At 40.1% G+C, this 22,321-nt stretch overlaps 1 protein-coding gene across 2 annotated transcripts in view; it reads left to right on the forward strand.

The window, feature by feature from the left end:
• The window catches only part of gpsm1b (G protein signaling modulator 1b), a 147,137-nt gene extending 130,850 nt beyond the window's left edge, over positions 1-16,287 (forward strand). For both annotated transcript variants that reach the window (XM_047051065.1, XM_047051066.1), the window contains 3 exons: positions 4,811-4,979; positions 5,240-5,445; positions 15,488-16,287. In XM_047051065.1, the coding sequence (XP_046907021.1) occupies positions 4,811-4,979; positions 5,240-5,445; positions 15,488-15,688 (576 nt within the window). In that variant the 3' untranslated portion in view covers positions 15,689-16,287. The remainder of the gene's footprint in view (positions 1-4,810; positions 4,980-5,239; positions 5,446-15,487) is intronic.
• The last annotated feature ends 6,034 nt before the right edge of the window (positions 16,288-22,321 follow it).

Raw genomic sequence — 22,321 nt, forward strand, 5'->3', positions numbered from 1 at the left:
GAACAAATGTATTCCAACAGAAACAACATAGGCTAGGGCCTATCAAACAGCTGAAACAGAACATAGCAGAAAACTGTCAGAATGTGGTACAAGTCCAATCAAGAAGCAGATACATGTGAACTTTATGAAAATCAATACTATTGGTACTGTAGTATTATACATGCAGGGCCTATACGTTGTTCTTTTTGCTTTGTGTTTTTAGTTTCACTGCTTAAGTATTGTGTCGGATTAAAGAAGCTGTAAACTTAAATATCTGGCTCCGTCGTTGTTCTAGCTCAGCAAAGCAAGCTAAATTAAGCCTATACCTATGTTACTATTATAATGATCATGAGTGTTGCTTCCTATTACTAGCTTATTGTTAAAGCTATCATTGTGGTGTTAACTGACATAAAGTTCTAAGAACATAACGACCATAACAATATTGTAGTTATCAGACATGATTTATACATCTTCGTCTTTGCTCCAGAATAACATGTCAACAATCTATAATGATGCCGTAAAATGCCACAATATTATAACTAATTATATTAGGCTATACGTTTGTCATGCCATGAGCATAACAGCGTTCATTAGCCTACAAAATGGTTAAATCTGCTGAATGGTTATCTAACATTACTTCGGAATGTTCCAGGTATGCACACAACCCATCAAAACCTCTTCTGCGTAATTCCCAAAGGTCCAAAGTATCTAACCATGTCGAGTAATTGTCCAAACAGTGAATTATATCCACACATCTTGTTGCTTCATTCTTCCTTTGCCAATTATTATTTTTTCAGTCTTCCACAAACAATTGATCATAGGACATAAAGTGGGTCGAGTAGAAACCCGTGGATAATCTTAAAATGGCTGCTACACTCAGAGCTTTTGATCGACACCTTGTATGAACCAATAGGAGCTTCCATGCCCCGCTGACAGCCCTCTAAAGCCAACCAGGTCTGTGCGTCCCGCCCCCTCCTGCCCCTACCCCCCCACCCCCCGCCCCCTCTACACGATTTTTTCTAACTGGCTTCGACTGGCTCTGAAATGAGCTAGTTATCCTTGTAACTTAGCGCTAGCTGTAAATAGCGATACCCCATATAACAGGTTTTGTGGAGCCTTCAAAATAAAAGTCGATTGCGCAATATGTCAGTGTTCTTTGTGTGCCAATCCTGGGAATCAGATAAAGCACTCCAATGTGTTCATGCTTCAGTTTTTGTGTTTCAGTAATACTAATGAAGGATTTAGCTGTTATATATGATAGTTCTAAGTACCACCTTTCATTAGAGATAACAATGATACCTTTTTTATCCTAAGAATTTGACCTTGGTGAGAAGGGCCATTCTGGAGTCTCCAAAAGGCCCTTTTAGAAAACGCCTGGATGTACTCTTATAAAAACGTGTCAAATATGAATATATTGTGGTATCATGTTTGACTTTTGATCTGAATTGGGTAAGGCTTCAACCTGTGGTCCAATTCTGTCTTCCAGCTAATACCTACCACCTCTAGGCCTCTTCAGGCCTGTGTTTTCAAAACAAAATCTAGGCGGAAATAGAAACTTTCACTTTCCTTGTGTTCAAGCTTCTGTGTCTCAACACCAGTAGGACTGACAGGGGTCCTGACAACAAGGAACATAACTTCAGAGTGTCAGCTTTCAAAAGAATCAATTTACATGCATCTACTCCAAATAGTTCAAGAAAAGCTGTCAATTTATTTTGGGTATGCTGTTTAGGCGTTTTTAGGCACATTTAACAGGTTTCAGAAGAGTTTAATAGAATAAAAACGACCGGACTAGTCGGGTAGCAAATCGGAAATGCAATACCACCTACATCTACCGGGGCCGTTGCTTCAAGCCGAGGGGTGGGGGTCTAGCTTTACCGCGTGAATTGACCATAAACTACATCTCTCACAATGCATTTTTATGTTACGGCAAAGTGAAGACATCCTGCCTCTAGAAAGCAAAGTGTTTTTAACGCAAAGTTTAACTAGGTGAAGGTGAGCATGGTTTGACAGCACTCCAATGCAGCCGGTTCTGCAAAGGTATTTTCAGCCAAGGTCCCTGGGCATTCAACCAAAGACCAAGATGAAGTTAGTTTCATATTCGACATTCGTCTCACATTCGGCAGACGCTACTTTGCAGCGTCGAGTTAGGAACCGGGTGAACGCTATACCATACAATTTAGAAAATGTATGTGTTTCATTATATTTCTATGGATATAAAACCTAAAACTGTCACCATATTATTTAAAAAAATGTCTGGCCTACTTCCACACCCTTTACTTTTTCAATAAAAATTTTAACAACATTCGAATCAATCGCTAATCCCTGAAAATGGCATGAAATCCTTGCTAATCTCAATAACTTTTTCAAACTTTAATATCTCAAATATGCACCGGATTATTAGAATAATGTCTGGCCTACTTCCACACCCTTTACTTTTTCAATAATGTTTTAAAAAGAATGATAGAAAATCGCTAATCTCTGAAAATAGCATGAAATCCTTGCTAATTTTAATAATCTTTTCAGAATTGTACTGAAAAATCTCAAAAATAGACCAGATTATTAATGGTTCACCTACTTCCACATCCTTTACTTACCAGTATCTTTACCAGGTGCCCAAACCACCTCAACTGGCTCCTTTTAACGCAAATGAGCAGCGGCTCTACTTCGAGCTCCTCAAGGATGAATGAGCACCTCACCCTATCTCTAAGGGAGACACCAGTCACCCTCCTGAGGAAACCCATTTCAGTCACTTGTACTCTCGACCTAGTTCTTTTGGTTATGACCCAACTTTCATGACCATAGGTGAGGGTAGGAACTAAACTTGACCTGTAGATTGAGAGCTTTGCCTTCCGGCTCAATGGTGCGATAGTGCGAAACCTTTGGGTAATGTGACCCGAAGGCAGCACAAGGGTTAAAGAGTACAATCTCTGTTTGCATTTTGCGCCAAACACGGAGATAAATATGCCAAATTCATCCTCCAAAAAAACTAGATTGTCCAAGAATTAAAAGGCGGACTGCAATTGCAGCAGAATAGGCCCTATGTCAGGGGTGTCAAACATACGGCCCGCGGGCCGGAACCGGCCCCCAAGGAGGTTCGATCAGGCCCGCAGGATAATTTGAAAGTGGAAAAAATGCATAAAAGACATGGAATTAATATTTTTAATTCACTCTTGCAGTATACCGCCATTCGAATACTTGGGGGCGCACTCTTTCCATCAGAGTAGAAGACAAGCCGCATCACTGAGACAGACTGAAAACAGCAGACGGTATCAATTAATACCTTGGTCTCTACTAGGGATGGGCGAACGATGCCTTGTGAAGCTTTGATGGTTTCTTCCGGATTGTGCCGGCCCAAAGAGCCGAACTATCGGCGCTTTGAAAATGAACAGCGTCATCTAGCAGCCGTTTAAACTGGCTGAATGAGGCGTAGTGGTTGTCTCCGACGGTAGACTACCCTACGTTATTCAATATTTAATTAAGGCTACATGTGTTCATTTTGATCTGATATTAGTGCTCACACATTAAAATGTTGTGATACATCCGTAGGCCTTTAGAATTATGTCATTTTCTCACAGTAAAAGTTAAAGAATATCGTACGAGATTCACTGGACTGGGGCGCGAACTTGGGATCCCAGATTCGCATTAACAATATGTAATCGTACAACGCTTTAACCAACTACACCACCGAAGAGATCATTACTTGTTAAAGCGGTTGGACGGACTTTATACGATATGGTCTTTGTATCAATTAAACTAGATAACACAGAAGAAAGACATGATATTTTGGTTATTTATAGCAGAGTATGGTATAATTTTAATGGTCCGGCCCACTTGACATCTCCCTAGGCCGTATGTGGCCCACGATGCGAAATGAGTTTGACACCCCTGCCCTATGTTCACAAAAGCTAAAACACTATGTTTTTACATCGTTACATCTTAGTTACAACTGGCCCTTTGAGGGCAACCATAATGCTGATGTGGCCCTCGGTAAAAATGAGTTTGACACCCCTGCCTTAGATCATTGTGAGAATAGTGTAGGAAACTCATTTTTACAGATGTTAAATATAACAAATTTAGCATGCAATGTTAAGTCCCCTTTACTTCCCTTCAGTGCACTAACTCACAAAAAAGGCTGAAGCAAGCTGAACAAAGTCCAATATAAAAGGATGTAGCTCTCTTCATGACAATACAGACACAGGTTGGTTCTTTTGAATGGGCGTTTATTGCTTTGCTCTTCTGTCCTTAATGCATCCACGTCATGCCAGGAGAACTATATGTGAAAAACATAGTAAGCACATCAAATATATTATACATTACTGAAGAAGCTAAAAATACAAATTTTACTTAAAGCCAAATATAAATAAAGCTTCACATGTAATATAACATACTTCGTTGGCTGCTTGTCCTGAAAAGAGGTTCTTAAAACTGTTGAAAACCCTTATTGTTCGCCTTGGCCTTTACAAAAGTGTAACTCCAGCTTAATTAGCAGAGCGCTGAAACGTGCTAGATTTCTCTTGGTCCATTAAAAAATTCCACAGCAGTGGAAACCACAACAGAGAACTTAAGTTCCAAGAGGAACAAAAAACACAATAGACTCAAATCTAACTATTACATCACATTCATTTTAACCTTTACATTACTGTATGAGATTAACTATAAATTTACTATGAATTTGCGTTAATTATGCATCCTAAACACAGCACCTATTTAAACAGCACTTACAAAGGATACGGTATCAGACACAAGTAGGTCAGTATGTAAGTAGCTGATGATAGGAGCCCACAGGGGGATTCGCTTTTCTGACCTAACAGTCCTTTTCCTTCTCTTTCAGAAACTAGGTTGTGACCCTTCTGATGAGGACTGCTTCTTTGATCTCCTGAGCAAGTTTCAGAGCAGCCGCATGGATGACCAGCGCTGCAACTTAGATGAGACACAGAATGGGGAGAACGGCAAAAATGGAGGCGGTGCAGCAGACATCCTATCCTTCAATGAAATGCTAGGTACAGGGAGATAGCATAATAACTGTCCTCCATAGTTGTGCAAAGCTCCTGTCAGTTTGACTGAATGTTTTTTATCTATTATGGATTTTAAACATTCAACTCAAAACATTAGTAACTTAACTTATTAAGATTTGTGGATGGTATTGTCTTATTTACTGAAACAAAATTATATTTTACCTTCTGGTTTATGTACTAGTCAATTAAACTTTTAAATATAAAAATGTATATTCTTGAAATCGTCAACTCTTTCTGTTCCCCAGATACTGCAATCCTCACTTCCCCTCAGACTGAGGAGCTGTTTGACTTGATTGCCAGTTCTCAGAGTCGTCGCCTGGATGACCAGCGGGTCAACATTAGCAACTTGCCAGGTCTCAGAATTACCCACAACAACATGAGCCATCTGTGTGGTGAGGCAGATCCCCAGGAGCCCAGCGATGACTTCTTCAACATGCTCATCAAGTGCCAGGTACTAGGATGACATGGAGATGACATGGTCAAACTATGATATCAATGGAACAGATCCTCAAGTAATTAAAAACCGCAATATAAAATGTTACTATACAGTAGGTAGCCTGTATCTATACTATAATAAAAGGAATCTCTGTGTGTGTATGTGAGCGCAAGTGTTAGACTGGGATGTTAGTGGAATGATTAGCTTGAGGACCCTGCACTGTGCAAAGTTGTAATTTTGCAGGTGTCCTCTGGATCAAAGGACGTGCGGTGCCGCGGTTGAAATGCCAGATCTACCAAATGGGCAATCTGGGCATATGCCCGGGGGCCCCGAGCACCAAAGGGCCCTCGGTGAAAGGAGAAAATAATAAGACCACACATGGAATGTTCCAAGTTCAGTGAACGTGAACTAGATAATGTCTGTACGTCCTTACTCCATGCCTCCTCCCCCCTAGAAGTTAGGGTTAGGGGTCAAATGACCCCATAGTCTTCAGACAGGGTCGTTGTTATTGACATGTAATGGTCTGTAGATGGCACTTCGTGGACAAAGCAAACGCACGGTCGGAAAATGAACGTGCCTTTGTCAATCTGTCATTTATTTCCGTGTTATTAGTCAGTGATTATTTCATTAGAGCGTTTGTTTAGCCCTTCAATCATTCAGCAAAATGTATTTTATTGGATAAAGGTCAAACACGTTGCGGGTTAGACTGCAGTTGTTCCATAGTACCTCGACATTATCAACATTTTATAGTCGGCTGATAAGATCGCATTGTTGTCCCCTGTCAAAATTATAAACACACAGGGACATTATAAACATTTAATGGTCTAGAGTTATGACAATAAAGTGTGGCCGGTACATGTGTAGTACATGTACTCCTAAATGAAAAAAGATTGGAGCACACAAAGAAATGCTGGAGCGCAGTGATTTTTTTTTTTACAGTTTTACAAACAATTCATTACATATATATTTATACTGCATGTATGAGTGTGTATGCGTGTACTAAAAGACATATCTGTGGAATATGGAAAGATGCCAACCAATTGGAAGCATAGATGGTCAAAACGTCTTTAGTTTACGTGTTTAGAGGGCAATTTCATCCTATGTCATCCTAAGACGACCAAATGAGTCGTCTCAACGCAAACGCTAAATTACAGATTTTGGCATATGGCTTTGTGGAACAGCACATAATGTACCACCAAAATCACACATTGACCCATGCCTACTTTAGAATTTTGTTTGGCATTAATTTGAGCGCTACATAGTTTTTTTCTATATGTAACATAAACATTACATTGGAGTCATATTGTTACTCTGTGCAGTCACACATTAATGTGTACGTTTGTTACATGTCTGGTCTTGTTTACTATGCAATTCAGTGGGAGGCTGTATGATAACTTCAGTGAATTTTGTTTAGTGAATGAACTAATGTGATTATCAGGCATTCGTAATGAAATGAAACTAAGCGCTTAATGCTACTGATGGGGGAAACAAAGCTTTCCAAAGTAAATAATTGTGTCAAAAAAGTCTTGCTCGTTCAAAGCATTTGATACATCCTCTCCATAGGGACATCTGTTGGTCAGTTCATGGTATGGCGACTGTATCAAGCGATTGAAGTAATCGAGTGACGTCAAGTCCTTGAGACGTTAGTCTCACAATCGTCATTGTAAATTTGATAAATTTTCATGTGTCAATTGTTTCCATGTCAAAAATGTTATCATAAATCTTGTTGTATTACAAACAACGTAACGTCTTTAATATTTTACAGTCATTACGTTTGTTTTAGGTTCTGATAGCATCATTCAGATTTCAACAAGGTTGACTATGGCTGAGTGGTAAGAGCACTGTCCTACGGTTAAAGAATTAGTTTGCTCGAATCCTCCCTCTTACCTCACTTTAGAGGAAGTATATGCTAATTGAATAAATTATTGTTATTGTAGACTAGGGGCTGAAGTTTTGGGACATGCTTGTACAACGGGTAAAGGGATGGCCACATACAGGGCCGGCCCAAGCCTTTACGGGGCCTTAAGCAGAATTGATTTGGGGCCCCTTGGCATGTAAATATATATATATATATAAAAACATTAAACTGTAATTTCATGTGCTCTTGGGGGCCCTGTGGTGGCCACGGGGGCCCTATGCAGTCGCTTAGTTCGCCTATGCCTTGGGCCGGCCCTGGCCACATATGGCTGGCTAATGTTTTAAACTAGAGACAGATTTACATGCTTGCGTAATAGTCTTTTTAAGCGTCTGAAAAATGCTGTTTGACTCAATAGTATGAACCTGCAGAGGTTTGAGACCCTGGAGACCCCGGAAAACCGTAGAGTTGCAGTTTCAGGACGCAGTTCGAGGACCAGTGGCGTAACTATAGGGAGTGCAGGGAGAGCAGCTGCACTAGGGCCCGTGGCGAAAGGGGGCCCGTCCTCGATCTAAAGTGAGAACTTCACCTGAAGAACTGACCGGGCCCCTCGCTCCGCGTAAATCACAGAAAGGTTAACATATGATCCAGTCCGATCAATTTGCAAACATTTCTCAATTATGGTGTCAGTTATTCTAACCTGCCCAATAAACATTTTAACAATAGTCAGTCTTAACAACAGCAAATAATTCATTCAGCCTCATTTGCCTTTTGCTGAATGAAACGAGGCTCGTTTTTATAAAGTAATATTGTCTGGGTAATATGTTGTTTCAAGATTCTATAGACCACCCACACGTTGTGATCGTTTGCCATCCTGTTGTGTTGCATTGCGTTGCGTGTTGAGTAGGCTAATTGCGGTAAGTAGGCTACCCCATGCCCTTCATTCAAACACAAAAGTGGCTGCAGGAAGCAGCAGGAACGCAAAGAGCAGGATGAAAGGGTGGCAAAGCTGGCAAAATTATCTTCATTTGGATTTGTGGCGAGGTGTTTAAGAGGACGCTACGTCTGACCCCCAGCCCAACAGCAATGAGTGAAACTCAGCCACCAGGGTAGGCTTTAACGTTTACTGTCTGGTATAGCCTATTGAATGCATTTAGACATGGCTATAAAACGTCATTAAATGCACGTATAGGCATAAGGCAGCAGCCAGGTTAGATATTGAAAACAATGTGCAGGATGTTGTTGGAAAATAGCTGACGCTAGATAGGCTAAACATTAAGCTAGCATATAGCTAACAAAAATGTAATCAAACATTCACCAATCAATTCACAATGTGTATTGTAATAAGCAGTGTTGGGAAAGTTCACTTTCTACAACTATGAACTAGTTCAGTTCATAATTCAACATTTTGAACTAAGTTCAAAGCTCCAAATAATGAACTACGTTAGTTCAGTTCTTTTTTTCAATGTGGCTGCCGTCTGCAATACCGCTCTCCGCCTCTACGCAATTTGGCGTTCTCACATTGCTCACACTTGCCAGGCATAGACCCACAAAAAAATTTGGTCGGGAAGTTGGGTCTGGAGGGTCTCGTATTGGGGACAACTACAGAAAAACAGAATCGGGACGGACCAATGAAATTGTTTTTAGCCTGGAAGTCTCTAGAAATCTGGCATCTTATTAAACGAAATTAAAAAGAGTAAACTTGCCATTCACAGACACCAGAATGACTGCGTCCACTGCACAGTATATCGTTCATCAGGCAGTAATACAATAGGCTACGTTCAGTTCACGTTCACCAAAATTATGAACGAGTTCATGAACGTGTTCAGACGCAACACTGATAATAAGTAGGCATTTCCATGCGCCTCGCTAAGCTCAACACTCAATAATTTCGCCTGACGATAGGTCGGTAAAGGGGCCCGTTGGTGAGATCTGCACTCGGGCCCGCCAAGTCATTGTTACGCCGCTGTGTAGGACCCTGACATCGCCACCTAACGATGTCACTAGATCGCAACAATATATTTGAATGGTTTGCGAGAGGCACGAAACAAGGAAAACTCTGGCATATGTGATGATGTTTAATGAGACAATTATATAGAGAGGTATAATATTTGAAAATATGTTCGAATAATAAACATAGGATAGGCTAATTAAAGAAATTATAATGACATAAAATTAGAAACAAATGTACATATTCCATAGGTGTCAAGATCCAGTGTAATTTGATAAAATGAAGTAAGCAAATTAAAGAAGATAAAATAGCCTAAAGAAAAGGTGGAAAATATATCAATGTGGACAGGTGTGATGCCTGGAGTGACTTTAAAACGTTTTCTGGGACTACAGAGAACAAATGTACACCCTGCAACATGGGCCTTAAGGATTGGGGCACATTTGCAGATACTCTGAACTTGTTCTAGAGTTGCTTTGATGGGCTTAACTTCAAAGTCAACAAAGCATTATGTAATGCTTGAGAATGTAACCACATCTGTTGGGAATACAACTACTAAACATGAGTAAATCCTTTATTCATACTGCAGATAATTAAATTCCATTATCCTACGATAGCCTAGTTGACAAGATCATGCAACATCTAGTCAGCGTATCTGATTCTTGCCGTGTAAAAGCTGTATTTTGATCGAGACAGGAGCAGCTATATTTATATGAATAATGATCGATATTGTAAGTACATGAACCCAAGTCTGCACCCTTGTCCATGACACCGTTTTACACAAACGTGACAGTGACCTTAGAGAACTACAACTCTGTATTAACTTTTTTAACACGCCCCGGAGCGTGGTGCTATGTGGGAAAGCCAGCGGTGCAGAGCGTTAAACGCAGTGTGATTGCACCGTAAAGGCCGAATTATACTTCTCCGACTCCGTTACGGACAGACGCGCGCACGGAGTCGGACGGATTGGTTGAATTTATACTACTCCGATGGCTCTGCATGCTAAAAGTAATTCACCGCCAGAACAGTAGATGGCTCTGCACTGGGATGCTAGCTAGGTTATCAAAAAGTCGGAGCAAATTTACAAATGAGCCGTTTCATCAATAAAATAAGCACATTTTCAGCAACTACACTGCCCATTTCTCTTTACATTTTAATTCAGATGCTGATTTACATGTACTGTTTAGCTGAAATATGAATTGTAAAAACTTACAACAATGGCGGTCAAAAGATACTGTTCTCTTGTTGGTCACGGCAACCCCGCTCCTGACGCAAGCGGTTCTTAATACGGACCAATCACAGCCAAGGGGTGTCCGTAAAATGACGGACTGACGGACGGATAGTCAGGAAAATCAGGTGGTGCACGCAGGGCTCTCCGAGGGGTTCGGAGAGGGCACAGAGAGGGAGTTCCTTGACGGAGAGGGCGTTCCCTGTGTGTGTTTCCATAAAAACGCAGAAGTATAACTTGGCCTTAAGCGTGACCACTAACGTTAGCTAGCACATAGACTGCAGATCACTGAGGTTTACATTAGTTACACTTTATGCCTATTGTCTAAGTCAAACCCCACAACTAAATGAATCTTGCCACACCCTTGCACCTATCATTGTTGTATATAAACTAATTATTATTAATATTAGCAGACTAGGCTCACAGACGATGACTGTCCCACTTCACCAGAAAAGCTGTCCCACATTACCTGACAATGCTGCCAGAGTGAAAGACGGTGTCATGTTATGTTTGAAAGTGTGTAGCTTCTAAAATATTGTGTATTCCCATTTCATTCCAACATGAAAATGTTCCTAAGCCCTAAAACGATTTACAGAAACACCACTGAGGCGAGTTAACAGTTATTTACTACTAGAGCCTTCTACCAAAAAGGGTCCCACATTACCTGGAATCACCCTACTTCTTATTACGCGGGGGGGTGTCTGGAGCTGCCTCCGGCGTTCTTTTAAATCGACTCTCCGCCAAGAGACCCGCCCTCCTCTGACTCTGATTGGCCATGAACCTGAAACAAACCAGAGCCATAGAAAAAGAGTTGCGACACTTCCATAGACTCCCATTGTTATCGAGGAATGCGGAAGTAAAGCGTGTCTCACGCGACCTATAGTTCCAAATATTGTATTTTCCACCGTTGAACCCCATTCATTTTCAGTGTCTCCGAAGTAAGTTAGCTGGTAAAATGATAAAAATCATGCATTTTTTCATATTTCAACCACCACATATCAATTGTTATAAGTAGTATTTCATATGGCCAACTTTAGATAAACATTTTCGTAAGATTACAGCTTGTTAGATTCTAAATGCAGTTAGAGCTAGACTGTAAGTCTAGTATCTTACGTACAGCTAAGCATGTTCCGGGAGTACAACGGCACTTAACAAATGCTTGGCTGGACTTGTTAGTTAGTTTCCTCCAGGATCACAATGACTCTTATTGAGTGACTTGTTGCTCTTTTAGGTTAGATATAACGAAGTTAAGTCTTGTACTCGCTGTGAAATATTTTACTGTTGATTGTTCTTCTACAGGTACAGTCCTGCACTTTTGTGGTTCATGTTGTTTAATTTGTAACTTGTATAACTGCATGCTCTTATGGGTCTTCCCTTTGGCACTTGTTTAGCTTTTCACAATGTATGCTTCATGTTTTGGCTACTTGCAATGTTTGGGACTATCTCGTTGTTATGATCAGTGACCTATGCTCTTTTTTAAGCTCTCTCTTGGAAGTCGCTTTGGATAAAAGCGTCTGCTAAATGAATAAATGTAAATGTAAGCAACACTTTTACTGTAGCTAGCTAAAGAGCATTTGTATCAGAACCAGAAGTCCATTGGTTTATAGTCTGTCAAATTAGTTCTAGTTATTGGCGTTCGTTGGCATACAAAGTTTGTCTTCTCTTATTTGCCTAGTTAGTAGAGCTAGCAACAATGAATGGCAGATTATGGGGTCCGAAGCAAGTGAGCTTAGCCTGGCTGCCAGCCCAACTTCTCCCCGCCCCCCAAAAAATTTGGTCGGGAAGTTGGGTCTGGAGGGTCTCGTATTGGGGACCAACTACAGAAAACCAGAATCTGGGCGGACCAATGAAATTGCCAGGGCGGGCTTTATACGATGATGGACAGATGATCAACAGTAACATAATCAACAACGTCACGAAAGAGCGCTTGGGTTGAATTCGTTTTCAACAAACAACATATTACGTTGCTCTGATTGGTTGTAGGTCTATCCAATTGAGCAAAGAGGCATTTGTTTTCCAGGCTGGTTTGAAACACGCCCCGTAGTCAAAGCCCAACGGAGAGTTCTCAGACTCATATTCTGACTAGAATTATGAGTATGACAACGTCAGGCTAAAGTGAGCTGGTAAATTGATGAAAATCCTGCATTTTTTCATATTTCAACCACCACATATCAATTGTTATTAGTAGTATTTCATATAGCCAGATGTAGAGAAAATGTATCGTAAGATTATAGTTTATTAGATTCTAAATGCAGTTTGCGCTAGACTATGGGTCTAATATCTAGAGCTAAGCAACACTTTTACTGTAGCTAGCTAGAGAGCACGTGCATCATAACCAGAAGTTTGTTGGTTTATAGTCTGTAAAATTAGTTCTAGTTATTGGTGTTCTTTGGCATACACAGTTTACAGAATCTGCTCTTATTAGCCTTTAGTACATCTGATGAGAGCTAGCAACAATGAATTGCAGATTAAAGCCTTGGGTCCCCTATCGTCCAGCAACGTTCGTCAGGAATTTCAGGTCCACTCAATAGCTAGCTAGTTAGCTCAACTAGATGCATCTACTTCTGCGGTCTAAGGTTTGTGAAAAGCAGACATTTAGATCACCTGCTCACTACAAACAAAAGGAGTAGAAGAACACTGGACATATTGTACAATAAAATGTTTTATTGAATTGCAGTTGGTTGTCTTGTATTATTCTGTTCTATTTTTTTCTATTGAACAGTTGCTGGTGATCATGGTTATATTCAACTTGCATCAAGTACTACAAACACAAGTGTTGTTAATGTGGTAAATTGTAAGTGGGCTGATGAAGAAAAAAAAGCGACTTCCGTTTGCCAGCTCCATTGAAAACCATTCAAAAAGGTTGACAGCAGTGGGGTTTTTTGGAACTACAGCGAGCTACATGAACCACGTTATCACGTGTCGGTGAGATCAAAGCGTGTCGCAACTCTCTTTTTCTATGGCTCTGAAACAAACCGATCAAACCAATGATGGCAGCGAGAATTACCCAATCAGGGGCAGAATAGGACTAGTCTTCACAGAATGCAGGTGGGGTGATTTGCATGGGATGCTGCATTGAAGACAACTTTGAAAATACGGGACAAACCCCGTCCCATATTGATTTAAAACGGGACGCGCTATTTCATTCCCAAATACTGGACGATTCCGTATTTTAAGGGACGGATGGCAACCCTAGTTTGGGTACCTTATAGCCTAATGTTATTTAGAAGCTAATTTGCTTTTACAACCGATATGGCCAGATAAGCAGTGCAAACTGCTGGAATAAAATTTAATCAGCTGCTTCCTAAGGGTTTTCTTTATGGATGAAATGCTTGGCTAGCTAACAGAATGACAATATAAAGTGAATACTTTCAGTATAGATCAGTTAATTTTGTTACATAAATGTGTTTACTGATGTCAGAAATCCCGGCACATTCCTCCCATTCATTTTTATTTACAGAAAATGCGTCACTATCACGCAGAACGTCATCAACTCTTTATCGATTATACGTCATCATCCGGACTCTGATTTTACGGAGATTCACAATCTCAAAGCTTACAAATGTATACATTTTAATACTTTTTTGTGGGGGAATATAGGCTGTATACAGGCCCGGTTCTTGCCAGCTCTGGAAGAGCGGGCTGGCAGATATCTTGAGCGGGCAATTGTGGTGATAAATTATCCTTTTTATTTATTTTTATTCTGATTTAACTCTGTATAACTCGAGACAACTATCATCTCAATATTTACCACACACGTTAATATCGATTAGTAACCTTCATAAAATCCAAGTCTGGATGATGACGTAAAAAGATAAGCATTGACAAAGTTCTGCATGTAATATATATATATTTTCTGTTGATAGAAATGAATGGGAGGATTTGGCATAGTATAAACTGCATGCAAAATAGGGATTTGGCTAAAATATGGCACCCTGTTTTGCCTGCAGTTTATATGCAAATTCCTCCCACCCTGATTGAGCTGAAAGCTAATGATAGCCAATGTGGATAGCTATCATTAGCTATCATTAGCTCCAGGAGACTCAGTCATCGTAGCTAGGGGCTTGACTTTGCTGGAATCCAAAACTGGTTGACATAGAGCCAGGTCTGTCCAAACTTGATGATGATGTCACTGCTGCTTTTTTGTTAAAGTAACATGAATCCCAGCATCTTCTTACCTTCTTTTAACTCAGACAGTGAAAGAGTTGCAAAACGAACAGGGTGACATCACAGATGTAGCTAGGTGGCCGATACTTTCCATTACAAGTTAGAAACTCTTTAACTACTGGATGGCCTCGATGGCATCACTTCAGGACATGTTTCTCTAAAAACCAGTTCCAGTGATGAAGCAATAAACCAAAAGAGAGTGTGGTATTTGTCTTTGACACAACACCCCCCAAGCCATGTCACGGTTCCATGGAAAGGGGAAGTTCTCATGTGAAGCCCTTTTCTGTGGTATCAATGTGTCTTTAACTACTGGATGGCCTCAATTGCTGAATGAATTTATGATGTGCATGAGTGACTAGAATAGATTATGTGAAGAAGAACTTCAGCAATGACTGATCATTTCAATTGTGATCTGAGAAATATAGGTACTAAAGCCACTGAGAAGAACTGTCATCACCAGCTGCAGCACAGCACTATCTATAATTCCAGGAATCTCTGTGTGTGTGTATGTCGCCAACTTTATCACGGGCACTGTGCACTATCTATCTATAGTTACAGGAATCTATAAGTGTGTGTTATGATCACATAAACAGATTCATTTTCTTCACTTTTCTTGGACCCTGGACATCCAGCTTTATCTTCAGCTTTCTATCTTTTCCATAACTAATACATTTACGCTTTACTTATTAGACAACTTGTCCTTTAGCCCACTTGTAACATTCTAGTACATTTTTTGATACTTTAGGGAGAAAATGTATTAATAAATGATGCAATAGACAGAATTGAGTATCTCAATGAAGAGACCTTTCTCTCGATCTCACTCTATATTTCTCCTGTATTTCCTTGTCCTGTCCTCCAGTCCTCCAGGATAAATGACCAACGGTGCTCCCCTCCAGATGCAGGCCCTAGGGCCCCCACAGTGCCTGACGAGGACTTCTTCAGCCTCATCCAGAGGGTGCAGGCCAAGCGCATGGATGAGCAACGTGTCCAGCTCCCCTCAGATGAACAAGATGGGCCCTGCTCCCATGAGGCCCAACCGTCCTCCAGTGACAACAACTAGGGGTCAAAGAACACATCCATTGGGAACTCTTTAAAAAAGAAATGTACACAATTTTATCAAGAAAATTGACAACCATTCAAGGAGGGGTGTTACGAGAAGTGAATTAGGTTGAATGTGCAATAGGTGATGCTTTTCCAGTGGTCAATACATGTTTTAGCTTACATTTAGATGTGTTTAAATCCAATTGGAAGTTTGACTTGAGGGAAACATTTTGACAGGGATGAGACATGTAATAACTCATAAGACACATATATTTACCCTGTCAACTGCCTTAATCAATTTGTCTCAGGCTCACATTATATTCCCAAGTGTCTGACATTCTGTGGTCTTGAGTTGCATGATAAGTATTTTAATATTTGTAAATGAGTGTTTGAAGGTTTGCGTGTTTGTGTAAATGAATGATTATTGTTGAAATCATTGTATTGTATGTTATAATAGTATTAGGTACAGTATGGTTATTGGTGACAAACTGGAACTCAATGTTAAAGCATCTGTTTCCATTACTTTAATGAATCTAAAAACTGCAGTGGATCATCTTTTTTCTCAAACACTAGGCTAGATTTGACATTTAAACCAATAAAGCTATTCATCAGAATGTATCCAGACAAATACAGTGATTATTGGTAAAGTACATTGTGCACAATATGTACCATATATATTAAACAGCAATTTGGTCTTGATCTGAGAATTTCAAACAACCTAAAATAACTACATATACACTATAAATACCTTTTGATAGTGAAGCTTATCAAACTCAAATATGAGTGCATCATCACATCATCTAGGCCATGTTACTGTAGTGCCAACCACATACAACATCATCCAAGAAAATACTGTATTCAGCCATTGTATATGATATTGCCATTTCAATGTTTAAGGTTGTTTCTGAATTGTATGTGGCCTGCTACAATATTTGAGTAAGACTGTCAGCTTTGAAGTTTCATTTCTACTAGAAAATGGTAAATTTTCCACTGACGCACTGCCTCTATGATCACAGCTGTGTATTACAGCTGTCCTATGTATAGCCCGTCAAATTTTTTGATGTGAAAAATTGTATTCATTACTAAGTAGAATGTGCTAATAAGTAATGTGCTCAGAGTAAAAGGATTTAAGCACTTTTTGTTAAACAAGTTACAAGCTGTATTTAAGTTGTGACGCCACAAGAGGCTACACAGCCCTCAGCGGGACAGCTCAAAGTAGTGCGAGGACACTGAGGTCGAACAAAAACAAGGAGTTTATTAAAGATCTTCAGATCTAACAAAAAAACTTCCAAACTCACAAAGGTTTTCAAAAAACGCACACGGCGCCTCTTCTTGGCACAGGAATCCTCCTCTCCAAACTCCACACACCATCTAACTGTGGCTCTCCCTCTTAAAACAAAACCCCTCAGGTCATCAGGGTCTGATCAGTCCCAGGTGCGCGGGAACGCCCCGCTTTGAGGGAGGGATGGAGCTCCCAACTCCCCCAGCAGAGGAAGCCACAGCTGCTCAGGGCTGCAGCCACCTCCGGGGAATGTAGCACCCCTCCAGGACCCAGCCTCTCGTGACGTCACAAAGTGTACAGTAATTACTTTGCATATTTTTACTGATTATTTTGTCAAATCTAGAGTGTCGGTTTTTTTGTGCTTGTTGTGTATTTATGTGGTTATTAGACAGTCGCCTGTAACATAACCAGAGGACCAAAGAAAGGTATTGTTGAACATAAACAAAAGTTGTTGAAAGAGTGATTGTAACTTTAAGACAGTTTGTCTAATTGATAATACATCATGGTTTTAGCTTATGGGCTCCTTTAGTACTTTATCTTGATACAGTGCTCAGCATAAATGAGTACACTCCCTTTGAAAAGCAACATTTTAAACAATATCTCAATGACCACAAAATCAATTGTCCAAATTGTCTCCATGATTGTTAATGACAGAACCAAGTCTTCTGCGCATGGAATGAACAAGCTGGTGACATTTTGCAACATCCATCCTTTTTCCATTCTTCAAGAATAACCTCTTTAAGAGATTAGAGATCATGCAGACCCGCATAAGGATACTGCCACCACCATGTTTCACTGTAGGCCCCATGCATTTTTATATGTATTCCCACCTTTGCGATGCAATACAGTTTTGAAGCCATCAGTTACAAAAACATTTATCTTTGTCTCATCACTCCAGAGTATAAAGTCCCAGTTGTCTTCATCTTTGTCAGCATGGGCCCTGGCAAACTCTAGGCGGGCTTTTTTGTGCCTGGCCTTTAGGAGAGGCTTCTTTTGTGGACGGCACCCATGCATGCCATTCCTCTGCAGTGTACGCCGTATTGTGTCACAGGAAATAGTCACCCCAGTTTGGCTCTCTACTTCTTTAGATAACTGCAGTGAATACTTTTGCTATAGTATTCTGACTGATAAGTAAAGTTTTGCTGATCTCCTTGTAGCCTTCACCTTTCTGGTGTACGATGTGATAGTAAGACAGACAGCGATATCAGCAAGCCCTCAGCATCAGTACCGCAGCTACAAATCTAGGAAAGTTGAGGCTACTTTTTGCTAGGTACCTACGAACATGTCTTAATCTGCAAGACAAATGGGCTCCCCTTCGTTTTTTTGGTGAGCAATCTCACAAGCCCTACTTACCCAGCATCATGGAGCCAAGCAGTTATTTAGAACTAGCGTTGTTAGCTATAGCTGTATCCCTGTGTTTGCGTTGTTGCTCAGCAAGTATCGTGCCGTGGTGTAGGAGGACTGATTGAGAAGCACATCATACATTTAAGCAATTCTAGACTTGCATGTACAGTAAGTAATGTCACATTAAATAATGTATTTAAACTCAAGCTTGTGTGGTGCGTCCTTGTAACACTGCTCACTGATTCTTGAGACATGGGACAAAACAGGTCCCACACTTTTAACTGCATTTGTGATTGAAAATGAAAATATTTTCAATTGAAAATGTTATCATGGATTAATATTAAAAGGTATTTAACACAATTATCCTCTTCAATCAAACTTAGTCATTATTATATCAAATTTATAACACCTATTATACCAATAACATTTCTCATTACATGTAAAACAGTGTGTCCACAGAAAAGGTTACTTACAGTATTTGAAACCTTAATGTTAATCTTTCCTTTGTCACAACCATGATATGTCAACACCCTCTTCCGTTTTTTGAGCAAATTATTTGAAATGTTTAGATCATTTCAGTGTCTTGTAGGAGGTTCTATTCTATCTAGCATCAACAGAAAAATAAATGGCTACTACATGAACTCCATGTGTTTTTTGAAAGAAATGACTAATGTGTCAATACCGTCAGATGTCACCACCGTCAGAATTTCTGTCTGATGGTGGTGATGACCCAGCATTACATTGACATTCAATGTAAAGTCATTGTGTTTGTGTTTTTTTTTGTTATTTTTAATGATATTAAATAAAAGATTTGATTGTATTGCAATTATAATAATGTATACATATCAAATATGTGACATGACAGCATCTATTGCTTTTACGGGTTGTCATGGAAGTTTTTGCAGACAATCGATCATTCAAGCTGAAGTCGGGTGAAGTATAGAGTTAATGTTTATTTGACGTAGGTTTAAGCATAATAACGTTACCAACATAACATCATCAGCACACAAACATAAGACAATAACACAAAGACAATTCCATACAGCTCCATCTAGCATTCTAGAATGGAACCGGGAGAATCCAGCCCACCAGCACTACTCAGCTGATGGCCCTGAACCCCCCAGAACATTCTTCAACAGACCATTTTATAGATACGACAGTTCTCAAAAGTAATTGGTCCATCGTACAGACCTGAAGCTATACCAATTCTCTTCTGTCATTGGTTAAATCCTTAGAACAATACAGTTGAATCCACATTTTCTTCAGACCAACTGTCTCTTCCCCCCAGGTGACAAGAACCCTTTCAGGTCACCCAGACTTCACGTCTCTTAGACTTCATGTCTCCTAGTTAGGTGTTATAAAACTACAGGTGGTATCTCTACCAAATGGAGTTGAATTAACATACATTGTATCAAGCTTCTTCCTGAAACACATTCATTGTACATATAGGCCCAAAACTTCTTTCACAGGGTTGTCATCAACCCTAGTAGAGGTCAGGTTTGGTGAACATAAGATTTAGGGAACCTACGAATGTAAGAAGTAGGAACTTAGACATGTTCCATGATAGACATGTTAAACATGATTTAAAATATTATTGTGCTCATGTGTTTTAGGCCAGGATGGCTACAAAACTCTCATTGGAGCAGCGTAGAAAGAGGAACAGAGAGTATCAAAAAAAGCAAAGAGAGAAAATCAGAATTCCAGAATTAAAAGAGGATTATCTAAGAAATCAGAGAAAAAAATGGAAACAGAGCGTTGAAGAAGGAAAAATAAAGCAAATCAAAGATTTAAGTGAAAGGGAACTGAGGATTAATAGAAAGAAATGGAGGCATAGTCAGAGAGAATCCAGAAAGAAAAGGCTGATAGACACTGAACCATTGGAAACACCTCCAGATAGTCCAGTTAATGTTTTGAATGAGATACCACAGACAAGCAGGGAGGCTGCTGCAGGGAAAAGAGAAAGGGACAAAAGAAAGCAGAGACGTTCTAGAGAAATGAAAATACTCAAAACCAATCTCAGCAAGGCCCAAAAAGAGAACAACAAATTAAGAAAGAAGATATGGCGCATGAAACAGAAAACCACAATGGGTGAATCGCCAAAAACCACCACAAAAAGAATGATGGGTAGCAGTAATACCAGCTTCCCTTTAGTAAAGAAAGCACTCCTGTTCCACAATGTTCTTTTGAAAGAATTCGGTGAAGGGAAACTGGGTGGAGAACCACGTCAGAAATGCCATGCAAAATCAAAAAAACTTCTCTTGTCAGGGAGGATTCTTAAAAAATACCGGCTGCCATACAAAATGAGACAATTTGGTCTGACATACAAAATGCTAAGGCCAAAGGAATCCAAAGTCAGAAGGCCCACTTACATTAAAACAATCAAACAATTAGGTCAAAACTTATTTTTTAATTCTGCACATATGACCACTGACAAACAAGAAAAAAGAACACAAAAGAAGGAAAAGCATCAAAGAATGATCCTCTTAGACACAATGATTAACCTCCACAAAGAGTTTACTAAGCAACACCCAAACATAACTCTGAGTTATTCATCTTTCTGCACTCTTCGTCCCTTTTATGTCACAGCCCCCATGCCATCTGATCGAAAGACCTGTCAGTGCCAATACCACAAAAACGCAGAGATGATGCTGAAAGTTTTGAGAGAGCACGGGATTGTTCAGGGTAGAAAGCTCAACGATAGTTTTTGTGCTTGTTTGTTGCTCTCCTCCAAGTGAAGCATGTCTCCTGCGTGTTTGTACATGCTGTCTTCACAAAAGCACAGCTATAACAGCACAGCAAGAGCTGATCAATGCTGAGTGGCTGCAATGGGAATGGGTAAAGGACCAAGCAACAGGTGAATCTTACTTCAACACTAAAATTGTGAAGCATACTGGCACCTTAGCAGAACTCATACAGCTGTATGAACACCTGTTGCGGAATGAGACAACAGCACATGTGTGTTTGGTTGAAAACCAGTCCAGAGAGTTTCGGAAGATGATAAACAACTGTAATGAAAAGAGTGTCATTGTGCATGTTGACTTCGCAGAAGCATGGAAATGCAAATATAGCTCAGAGGTACAATCATGCCATTTTGCCAGAACCTCCCTCAAGTCTGCACACTGGCATGTACTATGCAAAAGGTGAAAAGGCTGGCTTTTGCACTGTGTCTGAGTCCAAGCGTCAGGATGCTGCCTCCATTTGGGCCAATGTTCCCTCTAAGCTGCGCACCTGCGCGGCCGCGCAGACCAGTTGAAGTACCCACGCACTAGATTTTCCAGACCGCGCACAAAGTAAAATTTGTATTTTTTAAAATAATATTATTTTATAAAACCAATAAATGTTCAGTTGATCGGCGAAATGCGGCGAAGCCCAATTCATAAATGTCAATGTCACTCTAGACGCAAGCTTTTAACAAAACAACGACCCTGGCGCTCTGCTCAAGCTTTGACTGGCAACGAAAATCAGAAACGTTACCTTTACAGGCGAAGAGCGTAGGTTTGCGCAGGGTCCATAGGGACTAGTCACAACCAAAGTTTGGGAAAGATACAATTGTCCCCACCAATATTTTGTGAATTTTTGAAAAAAAAAAATTGCACAATATATTTGCAAAACTCATTCGTATTATTATCTTTACTATATTCGTTGCCCAGAAAAGTGAAAAATACAATTCCAAGTTAACCAATGCACCCTCGAGCCTGCGAGACAAGACAACGTAATTTAATTGGCTGAAGTGGCAGGCATAGTCAGAAACATTTTGTGAATCGTGACTTTCAGAAAGAGAGCTGGCAGTACGCTAGGAAATAATAAAGACTCATATTAGTATTTCGTTTGGTCTCAGCATTGATATTTTTGACCCTTGTGTGCTTTATAGATAGGAAGATGTCACCCAAAAAGAAAAGAGATATCAGAAGTGTTTTCACCACCCAGAGAGTAAGTAGCTATCAAGAAGGTCTTTGTTAGTTAGCTAATAGGAAAACTACACACACAGTGCAAACCTGCTGGCCTTACATCGACACCCATTCTACA

This window comes from Hypomesus transpacificus, unplaced genomic scaffold, assembly GCF_021917145.1.
Source record: "Hypomesus transpacificus isolate Combined female unplaced genomic scaffold, fHypTra1 scaffold_137, whole genome shotgun sequence".
Classification (NCBI taxonomy): Eukaryota; Metazoa; Chordata; class Actinopteri; order Osmeriformes; family Osmeridae; genus Hypomesus; species Hypomesus transpacificus.